This window comes from Megascapheus bottae, chromosome 25 (assembly GCF_031878675.1).
Source record: "Megascapheus bottae isolate mThoBot1 chromosome 25, mThoBot2.hap1, whole genome shotgun sequence".
Classification (NCBI taxonomy): Eukaryota; Metazoa; Chordata; class Mammalia; order Rodentia; family Geomyidae; genus Megascapheus; species Megascapheus bottae.
In genome coordinates this window covers 20,565,532-20,579,368 of record NC_143533.1, presented here as the reverse complement: position 1 = coordinate 20,579,368, position 13,837 = coordinate 20,565,532, and the positions used below count along the sequence as shown (strand labels likewise).

At 50.7% G+C, this 13,837-nt stretch overlaps 1 protein-coding gene across 1 annotated transcript in view; it reads left to right on the top strand.

Moving 5' to 3' along the window:
* Positions 1–13,730, top strand: part of Duox1 (dual oxidase 1) — a 34,153-nt gene extending 20,423 nt beyond the window's left edge. The window contains exons 21-35 of the mRNA XM_090318438.1: positions 210–303; positions 553–728; positions 2,409–2,478; positions 2,823–2,939; positions 3,399–3,577; positions 3,884–4,114; positions 4,849–4,948; positions 5,203–5,252; positions 6,637–6,764; positions 9,112–9,265; positions 9,641–9,873; positions 10,061–10,219; positions 11,435–11,590; positions 11,687–11,815; positions 12,869–13,730. Coding sequence (XP_090174564.1) covers positions 210–303; positions 553–728; positions 2,409–2,478; positions 2,823–2,939; positions 3,399–3,577; positions 3,884–4,114; positions 4,849–4,948; positions 5,203–5,252; positions 6,637–6,764; positions 9,112–9,265; positions 9,641–9,873; positions 10,061–10,219; positions 11,435–11,590; positions 11,687–11,815; positions 12,869–12,991 — 2,099 coding nt within the window. The 3' untranslated portion in view covers positions 12,992–13,730. The remainder of the gene's footprint in view (positions 1–209; positions 304–552; positions 729–2,408; positions 2,479–2,822; positions 2,940–3,398; positions 3,578–3,883; positions 4,115–4,848; positions 4,949–5,202; positions 5,253–6,636; positions 6,765–9,111; positions 9,266–9,640; positions 9,874–10,060; positions 10,220–11,434; positions 11,591–11,686; positions 11,816–12,868) is intronic.
* The last annotated feature ends 107 nt before the right edge of the window (positions 13,731–13,837 follow it).

Here is a 13,837-nt window from a genome sequence, read left to right as displayed (position 1 = left end):
CTTCTGTTAATTACAATAAAAGATATGAAAAAAAAAGCTCAGGGAGAACACCAAGGCTCCGAGTTCAAGTCCCAGGATGGGGACAAAAAAATTAAATTAAAAAAATAAAAGAAGCAGAATGACCCCTTCCTGCATATGGCAATGAATGAGTCTTTACACTGGTGGACTCAGCCTGACAGGTTCTCCTCACAGAGTGCTTCTTCTCCCAGGATCCCCTGAGGAGAAGTCTCGCCTTATGTTCCGCATGTATGACTTCGATGGGAATGGTCTCATTTCCAAAGAAGAGTTCATCAGAATGCTGAGGTCAGTCCTCGGGGATGGCCAGGAGATAAAGCAAGGGCAGAGACTGCAAGGGGAGGGAGGAGACCTGGAAGGGAAAACCGAAATATAAAGGACAAGTGGAAGCCTTCTCTTTAACTCCATTACTACCTCCTATTACAACTTAGTAAGGGGCTTAGGATTTGGCCAATTGCGGTCCTGCCCTGTAGGCTTGGCAAGGTTGGTTGGTGGCCATCTGGACTGGGCCTGATGGTTTTTCTTTCTCAATCCCAGATCCTTCATCGAGATCTCCAACAACTGCCTATCCAAGGCCCAGCTGGCTGAGGTGGTAGAGTCCATGTTTCGAGAATCGGGCTTCCAGGACAAGGAGGAGCTGACATGGGAGGACTTCCATTTTATGCTTCGGGACCACGACAGCGAGCTCCGCTTCACGCAGCTGTGCGTTAAAGGTGGGGACCACCTGGCAGGCAAGGCTGACTGCTCTGTTAGAATTCTTACAGAACTTTTAGGAGCCCACAGAAATAGTTGCGTTTTGTTTTTTTTTTAAGCAGAAGGGAGAAAATATTGACTATGTAATGATGTTTCGAAGCTGGTTTGTATTCTCCTTTTTATTGATATAATCATAAAATATGTTTTTTAATTTTTAGTGTTATTGGTATGAGGAAAGGAATCCCAGGTGGAGGTCCTTCATGAAAGTCATTAGATAAGCCTGTTGGTGGGCTGAGTGGAATGAAGATAAGTGGGAAAGGGTGGGTGGTGGGAGCCCTGCTTTCTCTGGCTCCTTGCCAAGCTCCCATCCCACCCAGTGCTTAGTGCTCAGAAAAGGAAGGAAATAGTATCACCTATCTGGGCCAGGCCATGTCACCTCACTCTGAAGTGTCTAGTTCTGGAGATAGGGTAGTATCTCTTGTTATTGTCCCTCTCCCCCTACACACACACACACACACACACACACACACACACACACACACACACACACACACACACACACACAATCTCCTGGCTAAGTGTTCAGTAAATATTTGTTAAGGGCCTTTCTCCCTGCTTCCTGCCCTGAGTCTGGTTCAAGTTAGTGAACTTGAGTGGCAGGTAGCAGGAAGAAGGCAGTCTGTGTGTGGCCTGCTCTGTCTGAGAGCTGTCATGATGACTTCCCAGGTTCAGATTCTCACTAAGACATGTTGAGACTAAACCCAGTCCCTCCCAGGATTATGAGCAGAGTAGGGGCAGGGATGATTCCATGGAGAGTCAGGAGCAAGTTAGTGAGAATGTGGGTGAACTGCTGGGCAGAGTGTCTTCTGGCCCTAGGGTGAGAGGAGCTGGTAAAGAAGCTTTCTACTTTTCCCAGGCAGTAGACACCTGAGCCTGAGGTAGGGGCAGGGGAGTTGCCTGGTGGCAGGCCATGAATCTGGCTACAGAGGCCCAGGGACATCCAGTTATGACAGGGACTGAGGATAAAGCAGAAGGGTAGCTTTGTCTATGATCTCGTTCTGCTTTTAAACATTGTTGTGCTTTGTTGTCTTCTCCAGACTTTTTTTTCATAGATTTTTGAACTATATAGAACAACAAGAACAATACAAACAGCCTTTTACCTCTCCCCTTGTTTTTCTATTTTTTGCCAGATTTGCTAGTTCATTGACTCATTTAAGAGTATAGACCATTATACTTTGTTTAAACACTCAAATTTCATTTAGATCAACTTACTCACTTTTGGCCTTGGCTATAGACCAGGGTTAATGTGGAGATTGGTTCAGCACTTGGAAACTGTCCTAGAGATTCCTAGGCCTTCGTAAGAACCTGGACTTGTGGCTCAGTCTTGCCCTGTTAGCCAAGACAGGAACAGCGAAGTGGGGGTTTTCCACTTCCCAGTACCCCATACCCCAATACCCCATACCAGAACTAGTAGTGGGATACATTCTCATGGGTGCCTCTGTAGCCGATTTTACGTCAGTGGCCTTCCTTTTTCTTACCCACACATGTCTGGGTCCAGTGTCCATTAGAGACAAGGGATAAGGGTAAAAACAGTGTCCATTGAGAGAGGGTCCCCTTTAGGTATGAATATGCTATGCACTGAGCCAGGCTCTCTAGTCTCTGGGCACTGAACCGCTCTCTAACCGAGCTCTGCATTGCAGGAGTGGAGGTACCGGAAGTTATCAAGAATCTCTGCCGGAGAGCTTCCTACATTAGCCAGGAGAAGATCTGGTGAGCCTCCATCTGGGAATTTTCTCTCCCCAGAATGGCTGGGATCAGGGCATCCACATTATTCCATATAGTATCTTCCAACAAATGAGAAAAAGGCACCCCTGACTGTAGGCAGACACAGCTTACTCTATTTCAGCGCTCACTGCCTAGGTCACGTGACTGTATGGAGGGCACAGGCATAGGATGCCTCAGCTGGGACCCCAAGGATCTGTCTCTGTCTCTGACCCTGAGGGAATCCCACTACCTTCTCACCAACAGCTCTGATCTTTTCTGGAACAAGGGAGTTTGGAGGCAGACAAGGGGCCGCAGGTGACCAAGGTCTTATTTCCTGTATTCCTTCCTAGTCCCTCTCCCAGAATAAGTGCCCGCAACAATGTCAAAACTGAGATGACACCACAGAAGCTGCAGTGCCCCAGGGACATAGACCCTCCCCAGGAGATTCGACGGAGGTTTGGCAAGAAGTATGTCGGCTCTTACTCCCTTTGAACCCAGACAGTCCACCTACCCCTTCAACATCTGCTGGCAGGCCCTCTGCTCACTGTCAGGGATGTAGACAGATAGTTACTGCCCAAGAAAATCTACCATTGAAGGAGAGTCCAGCACATGGATAATTACAATGCCCCACTAGTAAATGTTATAATAGTGCTTAAGGGCAAGGGGCTTTGAAGGTCAGGAAAGCCTTCCTGAGTTTCTAGTGGAGATTGATTGTGGGTGCCACTTGGGGACCACTTACTCAAAAGGCAGAATAGCCTTTGGCAGAGGGGCGGGGGTCTGAACCCAGCTTCTGAATGAGTGGCTGAAAGGCCTTGTTTGTTCAGTAGTTCCCTCAGAGGAGCAAGAGGGGGTTTCTCCCTGGGGTAGAGTAAAGAGCTCAGATTTCCTGTGTCCTCCTCCCCTCCTCCCTGCCCCCCCATCCCCAGGGTGACTTCTTTCCAGCCCTTGCTGTTCACCGAGGCGCACCGAGAGAAGTTTCAACGCAGCCGGCGCCACCAGACCGTCCAGCAGTTCAAGCGCTTCATTGAGAACTACCGGCGCCACATCGGCTGCGTGGCGGTGTTCTATGCCATCTCCGGGGGGCTGTTCCTGGAGAGGGCCTACTGTGAGGGGGGCATCACTTACTGCAATGGGGGGGGTGGCACAGGGCTGATGAACAGATCCTCCTGGGGCGGGGCCCGGATGAGTGACAGCCCTAAGGGCAGAGCTTGTGGAGGGCCGGTGGCAGCCAGGGGGATGAGTGGTGAGTGGCACGTGTCTAGGCCCTCTGGTTGATGACTCTTCTGGCGGGGGAGGGCATTGTGGGGTGTGAAGTCAGGGCCTCAGGCTTGGCTAGGAAGGTTGCTGTCACACTTCTTCATGGGGTGCTCTGACCCCTGCACTCTTGCCACCCTCATCCCCCACCACACAGACTACGCCTTCGCAGCACACCACAAGGGCATCACCGACACCACCCGCGTGGGCATCATCCTGTCACGGGGCACGGCAGCCAGCGTCTCCTTCATGTTCTCCTACATCCTGCTCACCATGTGCCGCAACCTCATCACCTTCCTGCGGGAGACCTTCCTCAACCGCTACATCCCCTTCGACGCCGCCGTGGACTTCCACCGCCTCATCGCCTCCACTGCCATCGTCCTCACGGGTAGAGGCCCCACGGCTCGAGGATGCTCCCTCTCCCCATCACCTCACCCCCCCCTCCTCATCACCTCACCCTCCTTCCCCATCACCACCCCCACCACCCATACTCTACTGAACACCCTGAGAGCTTGCTCCTTAAGGGTAGAGTTGAGGAAGTATGAGAGGCCCACACTGTCTGGAGTGCCTCTCCCCGAACCTTCTAGCCCACCTCTCCAGCTTCCAGCTGACAGTCTATTAACAACCTAGATGGAGTGCATACCGTATCTCTCCCAGTTCTTACGAAAGCAGAGCTTAGTTTGAGACACCAAAGCAATGAGCTGCTTGAGAGAGAATTTCAGGCTTACATGGCATGTGGAAGGATCGGGACTTTTAGGGTCCTTCTGCAACCCCTCCTTTTTTTTTTGCCCATCTTGGGCTTGGATGCAGGGCTTAGGCACTGTCCTTGAGGGGTTTTTTGTTTGTTTGTTTTGTTTTTGCTCAAGGTTAGCATTCTACCATTTGAGCCACACCTCTTCTTCTGGCTTTTTGTTGATTAATTTGGAGATGAGACTCATGAGTCTCCCGACTGTGCTAGCTTTGAACTGCAATCCTCAGATCTCAGCCTTCAGGGTAGCTAGGATTACAGGCACAAGGCACTCGCATCCCCCCAGACTCCCAGCTCTGGCTGACATTTTCTACTACCTCTGGGCCATCCTTAGAACTCTCCGGGGGCCCAACACTTCCATCTTTCTTTCTTAGTCTTACACTGCATGGGCCATATGGTGAATGTGTACCTGTTCTCCATCAGTCCTCTCAGCGTCCTCTCCTGTCTCTTCCCTGGCCTCTTCCACGATAATGGGTGAGTGAGTGAATAGGGGTGTTCAAAGTTGGGAAGCGGGGTGAGGATTTCTTGCATGTGGAAAAATTCAAATCTTTTTGGCCAGAGGAAACTGTTAATTTGCAGACTCTGGGAGTATCAACCACCAGCCTGTACACCTAACCTCAAGGCAGCAGGAGGAGTGGTGGCTGGGTTAGGGTGTCTCCTTTGGGTGGACTCTCTGGACTCCCAAAGAACTCCTCTTTGGGTTACTCATTGCTGTCTGTTGCACACAGGTCTGAGTTCCCCCAGAAGTATTACTGGTGGTTCTTCCAGACTGTGCCAGGTAAGAACCGTTTCCTTCCATGAATTTCCTAGCCTGAGTCTGAACTCCAAGGCTCTGAGTTCACCACGTCCCAGAGCAGCCCAGACTCATTTAGCTCTTGCTGTGAGCTAGGCTCTGCTCTCTGGGCCTGATGACTTTCCTGGGGAGCAGAAGATTTAGATCCTCTCCTATTTAGGTCTAGTTCCTTCCCTGGAAAGGGTTAACTAGCCTCTATTGTAGGTATTGCCTAGTGGAGTGGCATCACGTAGATTTGAGGAATGTTAGGTCCCAGTAGCTTTGAGGAATGCTAAGTCCCAGTGGTGTGGAGAGGCTGGTTGTAAACCCAGACAGAAGCCCTCTACCCCCACCTTGTAAGATGTCTTGACAAAGGTTATTTAGGGGACGGTTGACAACTCCCCATAATCATCCATTTTAGAGCAATTAGCTGTGTATCTATTCAAACTCTTCCTGGATCTATTTATATTTCCAGTCTGTTCCCTCCTTGGGGTAACACATTTTTTTCCCCTCTACTCACTTCTCTCTGTGAAACAGTGTGGGTTATTTATTCATTTAAATCCCAAAAAGCTCTGCTTTGAACTTCAGAGGGTGCTTGCTAATTCCTGAATGCTGGGATTTGGCGGATAAGGTTGTATTTATGCTTTCCTCTCCGTTCAGGACTTGACAGGCTGTGGTTGAATCCCTTCTTAACCTTTGCTTTTCCACACTACAGGGCTCTAATCATCCTAATTACTGCCTTTCTCCTCCTTGATCACTGAAGGGACTATTCTCTGTGCCCCCACCCAGGCTTCAGCATTATCTTTCCAAGTAACTCTGGCATGGTCTGGGATTTCTCTAGTAGCGGAAAAGGCTTTTTACACACTCCAGGCTGGTCCTGCGGGATCAGGTGATAAGCTCAGATGATATAGTCCCAACTATGCCTTAAAAATGCCAGCACTCATGTGATATGCTGCTGATAGCCAGACATAGTGATACGGGGACAAGGAGTAAGCCTTGATTCTGTGATTTCTAATACATGTCCCCCGAAATCCAGATAAACTCCCCTGTGTTCATTCATTTCTTCAGCACACATTTATACAAGGCCTAAAGTGTGCCAGGACTTGTCTCAGGCACTGAGGAGTCTGATGGGCCAGCCTAGTCCAGTGCTTGTTCTTGTGGACCTAAGCATCAAGAAAGTGAGAGATATTTAAAAAGAAAAAAAGATTACATAGATGAAAATGGTCATATGACAAGGGCTATGGAGAATGTGGAGGGTCTACTGTCTGGGATTAGTGTGGTGGGGGATGGAGGGGAGGAACAGATGTGAACACAGGGCTGGATCCTTGACCCCCTCTGCAAGGTCCTGCCTCTGCCTCCAACCCTCTCCTGTTTCCTGTTCACTTTGCAGGACTCACAGGTATCATGCTGCTCCTGGTCCTGGCTGTCATGTACGTCTTTGCCTCCCACCACTTCCGTCGAAGCAGCTTCCGGGGCTTCTGGCTGACCCACCACCTCTACATCCTGCTCTATGTCCTGGTGAGGGCCTTTGGCAAGACCTTTCCAGGAAGGTTGGGAGTGATGGCTAGGAACACTAATTCTCTAGCCTATGAATTCTTCCCAGTATTCTCTTCACGTCTCCACGGCCCCGTTTAAAGGTGGAAATTATACCGTGGGGTTCCCTGGAAGGCTCACCCTAATATGCAGCCTTTGGAGATCACTCCCTGGTGTGGGTTTTGCATTAGCAATCCTTGCAGGCTGGTCTACATTCCTTATAGGCTCCAGACTCCCCCACATCAGTTTGGCCCACGCAGTCTTTCCTGCCTTTCAGTAGCTGGTTTTGGCTCCTGGGTAGACTGTCTGAAGCCGTGGGAAGAGACACTGTTTTAGAGAGACGTCAGTGGGTTCTGACAGTGTTGTCCTGGTCCCCTTAGGAAGGGGTGGTGTTTGCCATCCCACCCAGCTAAATGCCACCCGTGAAGTTAATGAGCTTGCTCACAGCATCTTCAGGAGGCTTGCTGATCCGATGGATTTTTTAAGGCTCCATCTAGCCCACTTGGTTCTTAACCTGGCTCCCTCGTTGCCCTTTCTTCACGTTCCCTCCTTGTGTGTTGCCTTCTGTCTTCTGTAAGTTTTGTTATCAGCTGATTTACCTGGTCAGTTCCTGTGCTGACTGAGCTATAGATCTCTGTGTTGTCATGTCTGCCTGCAGTTCACCAAAGGGCACCCTGAAGGCCTTACCAAGAAGCTAAACCAAGTTCCAAGGCCCCTGCTCTTCCCACAAGTCCAGAGCCCTTAGAACTAGCTTCTTTATCCCTAGGCACAACTGCACACAGGGGTCACCTTTGTTCTGAGACAGAGTCCACCACCAGCTTAGCTCCCCTTTTTGAGCTGGGTGTGTCCAGGTGCAGTTCTGTCCTCACTCATAGTGGGGAAGAGGCTCTGTTCCGTCTTGCCTGTGCCTCAGCACCTCATGGTTCTCAAGTGACCCATGCTTGGCTTAGGGTCTCCTAGAACTGATGTTATTTCCAAAGAAATGGCTCCCTCTTTTGGGGAGTTGTTATTCCTCCTACCACCCCGCTTCTCCACAATTGGGTAGAACCCTAGCATCCTGGGCTACAGTTTCTGCTGGGGGTGGAGACCATGTTCTTGCTCCTGGTGATAAAGCAGCTTCTTTGAACTAGTGGAGAAATCCAGAAGAGGGACTGGCCTGGCTGCCTAAGACCCAAGACATCTTTCTGCTCTACCCGTCACAAGGGTACGGAGAGCCACCAGCAGGAAAGTTAGAGGCTCAGAAAGGTTTCAGCCCCCTCTGCTGGGCCATCTTATCCTGGCAATTAGTGAGCATCTCCAGCCTGGCTGGAGGATCTGGAGAGCCTTGGGGGTGAGGGTGCGGGTGGGCTCCATGGTGAAAGGAATTTTGCAAAAGCTGAGCCAAGTCTGAGAAGAGCTCCCAGAGGCCTAAGTTCATCTTATAGAGAAACAGCTCAAGGTTTGGGAACCTTCAACCGAGGGAAAGGATTCCTGGAAGTGAGACCTAAGCTTAGTTGACAAGTTCTGAGCAGAAGGCCTCTGGTGCATTACCTCTGTGCGAGGCTCAGCAGAGGAGGAAACTCCAACCCTGACCTTTAGCATCCTCAAGTGCACTGCAAAGCTCACAATGAAGTACGAATTGCTGAGTAGAATGCTCCAACAGCAAGTAACAGGAAGAGGGTTGTACCAGCACTGGTTAGAGGAGACTTTAGGGAAAAGATGGAACTTAGGCCAAAGTTTTAGGAGAGATAAGCTAAACCGTAACAGGAAATGATGAGCTGAAACTGAGGAGCCGCTGGGCTCTGGTGGCTCAGTGCCTGTCATCCTAGCTACTCAAGAGGCTGATATCTGAGGATCGTATTTTGAAGCATGCCCAAACTGGAAAGTCCAAGAGACTCTTATCTCAGAAAAGGCCAGAAGTGACACTGTGGCTCAAGTGGTAGAGCACTAGCCTTGAGAAAAAAGAATCTCAGGAACAGTGCCCAGTCCCCAAGTTCAAGCCCCAGGAATCACACGCGCGCGCGCACACACACACACACACACACACACACACACACACACACACTGCTCAAGTGATTACAGCAATTACCTAGCGTGCTCAAAGCCTATTCACATTGGCTGTCTTGAAGCATCTCAGCTACTGCAGGGGAGTCATATGGCTTGGTTTTTAGGGTGCTTAAAGGGAGATGGAAAATAGTATTCCCTTCCCATGGAGTGCTTTGGAAGATGGAATTGGGAGGTGGTGAAGTCTTAGAATCTGGGAGAAGCGTGGTACATGGTGAAGTGAGGCTTGAGCTGGCCCCTTCACTCACTGGGTCTAAGCTGTGTTCTGTACGCTGTGGTCTCTCTCCAGCTCATCATTCACGGCAGCTTCGCTCTGATCCAGCTACCCCGGTTCCACATCTTCTTCCTGGTCCCAGCTCTTGTCTATGTGGGGGACAAGCTGGTGAGCCTGAGCCGGAAGAAAGTGGAGATCAGCGTGGTGAAAGCGGAGCTACTGCCTTCAGGTATCAGCCAGGCCGGAGGCTGTCATCAGAGAAGCAGATCCGTGCCACTGAAGCAACTGACGAGGCAGGGGCCAACAGCCTCCTGGAGACTGGCGTGGTTTATGCAGTTGAAGGAGGGAACGGGGGGGGGGGGGGGTGCTTTGTCAGGAAACTTAGCTTTTCTCAGCACAGAGTAGAGGAGCCTAGGCTTCATTTCCTCTTGCCTTGCTGACCCCCAGTTCCTCCTCAAGGCGAATTTCTGAAGGCAGAAAGACTCCCCTGTGACACTGCAGAAGCAGAGCTGAGGCTGTGGTTGGAGGTGTTGGGTGGGGGGACACTCTCTGGGGACCACACTGTTGCTAGGTTCAGGGCAGCAGCTCACCATCCCTCCCCTAGGAGTGACCCACCTGCGTTTCCAGAGGCCCCAGGGTTTTGAGTACAAGTCAGGACAGTGGGTACGGATTGCCTGCCTGGCTTTGGGGACCACCGAGTACCACCCCTTCACGCTGACCTCTGCACCCCATGAGGACACACTCAGCCTGCACATCCGGGCAGCAGGGCCCTGGACCACTCGCCTCCGAGAGATCTACTCACCCCCAACGGGTGACAGCTGTGCCAGATACCCAAAGGTACCCAGAACCAAGCCAGACTCTCCACAGTGTCCCTGCCTTCCCTGAATCCAGGGACTGGATTTCAAATAGAGGGACCACTCTCATCCCTGCAGCATACTTCCTCACTCCATTTTACTGTCTGCCTTTCCTTGCCACGCTGGTCCCTGGTGGTGTTCAAACTGAACTCAAACTACCTTCCCTACAGCTGTACCTCGATGGACCATTTGGAGAAGGCCACCAGGAGTGGCATAAGTTTGAGGTGTCCGTGCTGGTGGGAGGGGGCATTGGGGTCACCCCTTTTGCCTCCATCCTCAAAGACCTGGTTTTCAAGTCATCGGTTAGCTGCCAATTGCTCTGTAAGAAGGTGAGTGGCTCTCATTCCCAACAGGCCATGGTCCCTCACCACGTCCCATGTTCCTCTGGCCTCTGTTGTTGGCCTCCTGCATCTGAGAGAAGGTAGTTTAAAAACCTGGAAGTGGGCTGGGAGTTTGGCCTAGTGGTACAGTGCTTGCCTAGTATGCACGAAGACCCAGGTTTGATTCCTGGGTATCACATACATAGAAAAAGCCAGAAATGGTGCTGTGGCTCAAGTGGTAGAGTGCCAGCCTTGAGGAAAAAGCCCAAGGACAGTGCTCAGGCCTTGAGTTCAAGCCACAGGACTGGCAAAAACAAACAAACAAAGAAAAACCTGGAAGTGGGGACGTATGTGGGGAAGTGATATCCTCAAATCTGAAGGGCACGATTGGTTTATCGATGCCTACAGTCTCTCACCTGGTCTCTAGGGGTTCCTTCACTGAACTCTGTTTCTGGGCCTCTCTGTTTCACAGAAGGCCACCCCGAGGAGAACTGTTGGCTATGAGAAAGACACACTTAGGGTGGAGCATATTTGAAATGGACTCAGGTTTCAGGAGGAAAAAGAAGGGAAGTGGCCAAGGCAGGGGCTGGTGGGCTGGGCTGTCCTGAGGAATATAGCTGAATCTTCAAGCCCCTTCCACCTGGGGCCCATTCTGTCCAGCCTAGACCCAGGGGCAGGCCCCTGCTTGTGTCTCTGGGCCTGGCAGGTGAGTCAGGAGTGCCGGAATGCAGCACGCCCAGCCCATATGCTGTCAGCACTCAGAGAAGGTGACAGCTCCCCTTCTCTTTTTTTTATCCTTGCCAGCTCTGCCTTTTGCTCCTTAACCCACAGTACTACTTTTCATTTCTCCTTGGAAAGCCAGAGTCCTCCCCCAAGAGATCCCCCTACTACCCATTCTTCTTTTGGGCTCGTTCCTGGCCACTGGTGCAAGCAGCTGGACTCTACTGCGCCTGCTCTATGAAATGTCCCTCGGCAGCCTCTTGATCCAGCAGAGCCCGGCAGAGGGAGTGTAACCCGAGAAAGCTGAGGGCCCTCCTGTCTGGCCTCAGATAGCCTATCACTTCTACCTCTCTGTGCCCTGAAGCAACAGATCTCTAGCCTCAAAGCCTGGCCCAGGAGCCCCAAAAGTCCATCCCCCAGGCTGTCCATGGGCAAGTAGAGGCAGGCTTCTACAATGGAGGGCGCCTGAGTTGAGAGGATCCTAAGCACAACATGTGTCCTCAGATCTACTTCATCTGGGTGACCAGGACCCAGAGGCAGTTCGAGTGGCTGGCTGACATCATCCGGGAGGTGGAGGAGAATGACTGCCAGGACCTGGTGTCCGTGCACATCTACATCACCCAGCTGGCTGAGAAATTCGACCTCAGGACCACCATGCTGGTAGGTCACAGCTGGCCAGGCAGGCCAAGAGTTGGGTGAGGAACTGGGCCTGGTGGCATCATCTGGCTGTGACCTTCCTCCATGTCCCCTCCCCAGTACATCTGTGAGCGACACTTCCAGAAGGTGCTGAACCGGAGTCTGTTCACGGGCCTGCGTTCCATCACCCACTTTGGCCGCCCGCCCTTTGAGCCCTTCTTCAACTCCCTGCAGGAGGTCCACCCTCAGGTCAGTCATCCCACAACTAGGTTCTCTTTGTTTTTATCAGCTAGGTTCTAAGCAAAGTTGGTTGGGTTGTTTTTTTTTTCCTCCCTGGTTGTGAGATTTGAACTCTGGGCCTGATCACTGTCCCTGAGCTCTTCAGCTCAAAGCTAATGCTCTACCACTTAAGTCACTTGCAGTTTTCTGGTGGTTAATTGGAGATAAGAGTCTCATGGACTTTGCGCCCAGGTTGGCTCAGCTTCTCGAGTGGTTAGGATTACAGACATGAGCCACTGATGCTCAGCCTAAGCACAGTTTCTAACACTGTCGAAGAAAGACTCCTTCCTCTAGGAGCCTGGCTGGTGAACAGGAAAGCTAGGTATTGAGGGACACTCAGAGGGACAAGGAAAAGCAAAAGGCGAAAGAGTCGTGGCTAATTCTGAAGCTATGACTTGTCCAAAGAGAAAAGTTTGGTGAGTGAACTAGTTCTCATCATAAATGCAGATTTATCTTCACTATTAATACTAAGTCAGCCCTTATCCTGGACCTGAACTAATTCTCACTACGATCATCAGGCCCATACTCGAAACACTGATCCAACACTTACCAAATTTGAGGTAGACTTAGAAACATGGAGCTCACCCTCATCCTACATGGTACTAAGCAGACTTTCCTCAGAAACACTGGAGGAGCTCTTGCTGGTCTTTAACATGTAAGGGAAGCTAACCTGAATCTTGAACCCGAGTGTTCTCTCTGAACACTGAGCTGACTCTGCTAATGGACAACATAGTTTTCTTTTCTTCTACTTCTTTTTTTTTGGTTGGTCATGGGGCTAGAACTCTGGGCCTGGACACTGTCCCTGAGCTCTTCAGCTCAAGGCTATGGCCCCTATCCCTGGAGCCACAGCGCCACTTCCGATTTTCTAGTGGTTAATTAGAGGTAAGAGTCTCATGGACTTTAGTGCCTTGGCTGGCTTTGAACCATGGTCCTCAGATCTCAGCCTCCTGAGTAGCTAGGATTATAGGTGTGAGCCACTGAGCCTGGCTAACACAGTAATTTTCACCTGTTCTTTTGGTACAGGTCCGGAAGATTGGGGTATTTAGCTGTGGTCCTCCTGGCATGACCAAGAATGTGGAGAAGGCCTGTCAGCTCATCAATAGACAGGACCGGACTCACTTCTACCATCATTATGAAAACTTCTAGGCCCAATGCCCAATGACTGTATTCCCTGCCCAGCAGAGCAGAGGTTTTGGCCCACACCTAACTTGTACTTCCTGTTTCTGGCTATCTCAGCCCTTTTTCCATTTCCACCACCCAGCCTGGTCTGGGCAACCACACTGAGATATGTGTGGCCTCAGGTATCTTAGGCCCAGAATGTGTCTCAGCCTAGAGAAATGGGGAGGAAATGTTTGGGAGCTACAGGTTGGGAAGTAGGGGAAGTACTGATTTCGGGGGGGAAATGAAACCTCTTCTCTAGGCTAAGTGGAAAAAGAAATCCCCCCAAACAAAACTCAGTAGACAAGCTGGGGTGTGTGTGTGTGTGTGTGTGTGTGTGTGTGTGTGTGTGTGGTGTGTGTGTGTGGTGTGTGTGTGTGTGTGTGTGTGTGTGTGTGTGTGACCACAAGCCTAAGATGAAGTGGAGGCACAGATGCTGGCATCTTAGACTCCTCCCTACCCTCAGACCATCCTCTCTTCTGGGCTCCTCACTTTCAAAAGGATGGGCAAAGGCTTTGGAGAATGTGGAATCTGGACTGATAGACAGCAACTTAACAGAAATGTCCTCGGCGTGCCAGTCTAAACTAACCCAACTGATACCCCCTCCCAAGTTTGTAAACATGTACTATGGTCACACATAACTGGCCCAGCACCTACTACAGTGACCCTCAGTCCTTTTCGCCCTGCTTTAAGTCTCTTTTGCAAATAAATCACTTTTCTACCTCTAGGGTTTCTTTTCCTTTTTTCTTTTTGCTAGTCTTGGGGCTTGACCTCAGGGCCTGGGTACTATCCTTGAGCTTTTTCAAGGCTAGCACTCTACCAGTTGAGCCACAG